This window comes from Helianthus annuus, chromosome 1 (genome assembly GCF_002127325.2).
Source record: "Helianthus annuus cultivar XRQ/B chromosome 1, HanXRQr2.0-SUNRISE, whole genome shotgun sequence".
NCBI classification, from domain to species: domain Eukaryota; kingdom Viridiplantae; phylum Streptophyta; class Magnoliopsida; order Asterales; family Asteraceae; genus Helianthus; species Helianthus annuus.
In genome coordinates this window covers 49,041,169-49,045,266 of record NC_035433.2, presented here as the reverse complement: position 1 = coordinate 49,045,266, position 4,098 = coordinate 49,041,169, and the positions used below count along the sequence as shown (strand labels likewise).

Here is a 4,098-nt window from a genome sequence, read left to right as displayed (position 1 = left end):
TCCAGATGAAAGAAGAAGACGAGGAAAAAACCGCATTCCGCACAGACATAGGCATCTACTGCTACACAAAAATGCCGTTTGGGTTGCGCAACGCAGGAGCCATGAGGATATTGGCAAAACTGTCGAAGTATACATGGATGACCTCGTCATCATGAGCCATGAGGAGGAGACAATGCTCAACAATATCCAGCGCACATTCGATTCCTTACGAAGCGTAAACTTAAAGTTGAACCTGACAAAATGCTCCTTCGGCATGGAAGAAGGAAAGTTTTTGGGTTTCATAGTTACAAAAGACGGTTTTAAAGTTAATCCAGAGAAGGTGCAGACCATTCAGCTAATGCCATCACCGGCAACAATCAAGGAAATGCAAAGGCTCGCCGGGCGACTAGCAGCTCTGAATAGATTTTTGGCTAATCATGCGGCAAAATCTTATCCATTTATCAGTACGCTGCGAAACTGCGGAAAGAAAACTCCTTTTCAATGGACACCTGAAGCAGAAGCAGCATTCAAGCAAATGAAAGAATATTTAATCCAGTTACCAACACTGACTGCGCCAAAAGAAAAAGAACCATTAATCTTATATCTGTCAGCCGCGGAGGTAGCAGTAGGCGCAGTATTAATGGTAGAGCGGGAAAATATCCAGACTCCAATCTACTACATCAGCAAAATGCTCACCGGCCCTAAAACTCGTTAGTCAATGATAGAAAAACTGGTTCTAGCGCTAGTACACGCATCCAGACGTTTGCGCAGGTATTTTTAAGGCCATGTCATCACAGTACTGACAAATTATCATTTGGGCCAAATCTTGTCAAAACCCGACATAGCGGGAAGATTAGCTAAATGGGCCATCGAGCTAGGAGGCTACAACATTTGTTACAAACCAAGACCAGGAATCAAAGGGCAAGTTCTAGCAGACTTCGCCACTGAAGTTCCCGTTGATAAAGTACAGGAATGTGAGGCAATCCAGAACCCGACGCCTGTTTTTGACGACAGAGTCTGGACCTTACACACCGATGGTGCTTCCAATGACGACGGAGCAGGAGCAGGTCTCCGATTAGTCAGCCTGGATAATCACGAACTCACATATGCTATCCGCTTAGATTTCCAAAGTACCAACAATGAAGCAGAATACGAAGCATTTTTAGCAGGTCTTCGTCTAGCACTCAAGATGGGGGCAAAAAACCTTGAAGCTAACGTCGACTCAAAACTAGAAGCTGAACAAGTTAACGGTCGTTATGACGCGAAGGGCGAAGCTATGGCGTTGTACCTTGAACAAGCACGGATGTTAATCAATCAATTTCAGACATTCAAAGTCATTCACATAAACAGAAGCGAGAACAAACATGCTGACGCGCTAAGCAAGTTAGCTGCTAGTAGCTTTAAACACTTAGCAAAGGAAGTGCGCATAGAGGTACTATCCAATCCTTCCATTCACCTGAAACAAGTAAGTGTCATAGAGATGGGAAATCCGTCCTGGATGTCTCCAATTATTTTGTACCTTCAACACGGAAAACTCCCGGAAGGAAAGGCAGAAGCCCGAAAAATACAACACAAAGCAATAAACTACGAGATGGCGGATGGCATCCTTTATCGGAAATCATTCATGGGTCCATTACTACGTTGTGTTGATAAAATAGATGCTCAGTATCTGGTCAGAGAAATCCATGAGGGATTATGCGGGATACACGCAGGACCGCGCATGGTCGTGGCAAAAATAATGAGCGCCGGATAGTACTGGCCAGGAATGCACATGGACGCAGTTGATCTATTATGAAGATGCGAGGCATGTCAACGCCATGCACCAAAGACACTTCGACCCAAAAATCCGCTAATTCCCGTTACTTCCGCCTGGCCATTCCAACAGTGGGGCATCGATCTTGTTCGCCCATTTCCCGATGTGCCAGGTGCAGTAAAATTCATCATCGTTGCGGTGGATTATTTCACAAAATGGGTGGAAGCTAAAGCTTTGGCCTAAACAACAGCAATGGTAATCCACAAATTTATATGGGAACATATCATTTGCAGATTCGGATTACCATTGCGCATTATTTCTGACAGTGGTACAAACTTTGCCGCGGAAGACCTTCAAAAATGGTTCAAAGAAATGAACATTGAGCACAACTTCGCCTCCGTCGCGCATCCTCAAGCGAATGGCCAGGTAGAAAGCATAAACAAACAAATCGTTGACGGTATAAAAGCGCGACTTGGGACAGCGCGCAGAGGGTGGGTTGACGAACTTCCCAGCATCCTCTGGGCGCATCAAACAATCCCAAAGACTAGCACCGGAGAAACTCCGTTCAGTCTAGTCTATGGGTCAGAGGCCGTCATTCCAGCTGAAATAGGCCTACCTTCACCGCGCATGTTGGCTATGGAGAAACAGAACAATGAACAAGAACGAAGGCTGGATTTGGATCTTCTGGAAGAAAGGCGCGAGAACGCGGCCATAGCAGAAGCAAGGTACAAATCCAAGCTAGAGAAATATTACAACGCGCGTGTACGTATTTGCTCCTTTGTCCCTGGAGATTTTGTCTTGCGCGACAACGAGGCTTCAAACGCCGAAAAACCCGGCAAATTAGCGCCAAGGTGGGAAGGACCGTACGTCATTAACGAAGTCTTAGGCAAGGGGGCATATACCCTAAAAAGGGTCGATGGGACTCTAGTTCCCCGCACCTGGAACGCGCAACAGTTGCGCATGTGTTACATGTGAACCAAGCCTACAAAGCGAAAAGAACATACAGGCAATGTATTTCCTTATCTTATCTTGTATCACGAGCCTTGCGCCCTTATCAATACAAATATCACTTTTGCTTACATCACTGTTTATTACAAATTGCATGAAATTTCTTCGGTTCGCGCGAAAACGATATGGTCAAACATTGTACACCTCATGAACAGTCTAAAAACAGACAAGCTGTTGACAAACGTTCACACATGAGCACAATACCATCCCTCATTCGCCTTACCTATTCAAAAGTAATTATACACATGCAACATATTGTAATCCACATATATACGAATCATAGCAATGATCTTCAAAAAAGTATATCATAATATACATTATCAAAAAAGTGCAACATGAACACTTAACAAGATCATAACAATGATCTTCAAAAATCCTGTCCAGTACCCAAAGCTTACAACAAAAAAGCATTAACAAAGGACAGAGACAGGCCCTAGGCTTGAATATCTAATCAGCACCAGAACCATCATCAACAGTGGACACCTGCCTACTCCGACGAATCCTCCGACGTCGATACACCAACCGACATCCCCCTCCCTGAAGCATCGGAAACCGGGTCGTCAACCCATCAACATCCAATACAATATCAGCACCAGCAGTGACGTTAGTGTGATGAGGGACCTTGCAGTCATAATCAGCAATTGCAGGGGAAGCAGGCTCGATCAGTTTCTTCACTGGTGCAATGATGAGAGGTGGTGAACGAGAAAGAAGAACGAGACCTTCGGCAGCATCGTACACTCTAAGAGCATCTAGCAGGAAACGAGTGTGGTAAGAACGTTTCATCTTCTTTGACAAAAATCAACTAAGAAGATCAAGTGTCTCAAACATACATATATATAAAGAGAACTCAAAACTTCGAGAAAGGAGAAATCCATCATTAATTGTCAGAATTGTGTCACATCCAAACGGCGCTACAGGAACTTGGGTCACTTCTTCATTAATGAAGCCTGACAAAGCGCCATTACAAATCTCAAGACCAATGAGGAAAATACCCACCCTTACTGACAGGTGACGTCATTACATGACAGAGCATGATTACAAGTCACATTTTTTTCCCTTTTTATATAAAAAAAATCATTACAAAATTCAATCTTCTCACAGCAGATTTCTCATTTTTTCGCGCCCAAAAAGACATTTCCCTCTCCTAAGTCCAGTGCTCCACTTATTCACATAAGTACAACACTAGACAGGGGGGACTTGAAGGGGTAAGGTCCCAAAAACCTCATAAAAAGGATATGAGACCATACCACCAACTGGCCTTTCAACCTGTTAACCTTGCGCGGCCGCGCATTGGTCTTACAAAGGGAAGGAAGAGATCAGCAAGCGATAGTCGCGCGCCTAAAGGAAAGCATAAAATC

General features: G+C 44.3%; 1 protein-coding gene across 1 annotated transcript; it reads left to right on the top strand.

The window, feature by feature from the left end:
- The first annotated feature begins 253 nt into the window (after positions 1 to 253).
- Positions 254 to 1,732, top strand: LOC110942830. Its single transcript, XM_022184593.1, has 2 exons — positions 254 to 689; positions 777 to 1,732. The coding sequence occupies exons 1-2, from the start codon at positions 254 to 256 to the stop codon at positions 1,730 to 1,732; spliced, it is 1,392 nt and encodes a 463-aa protein (XP_022040285.1).
- Positions 1,733 to 4,098: the final 2,366 nt, after the last annotated feature.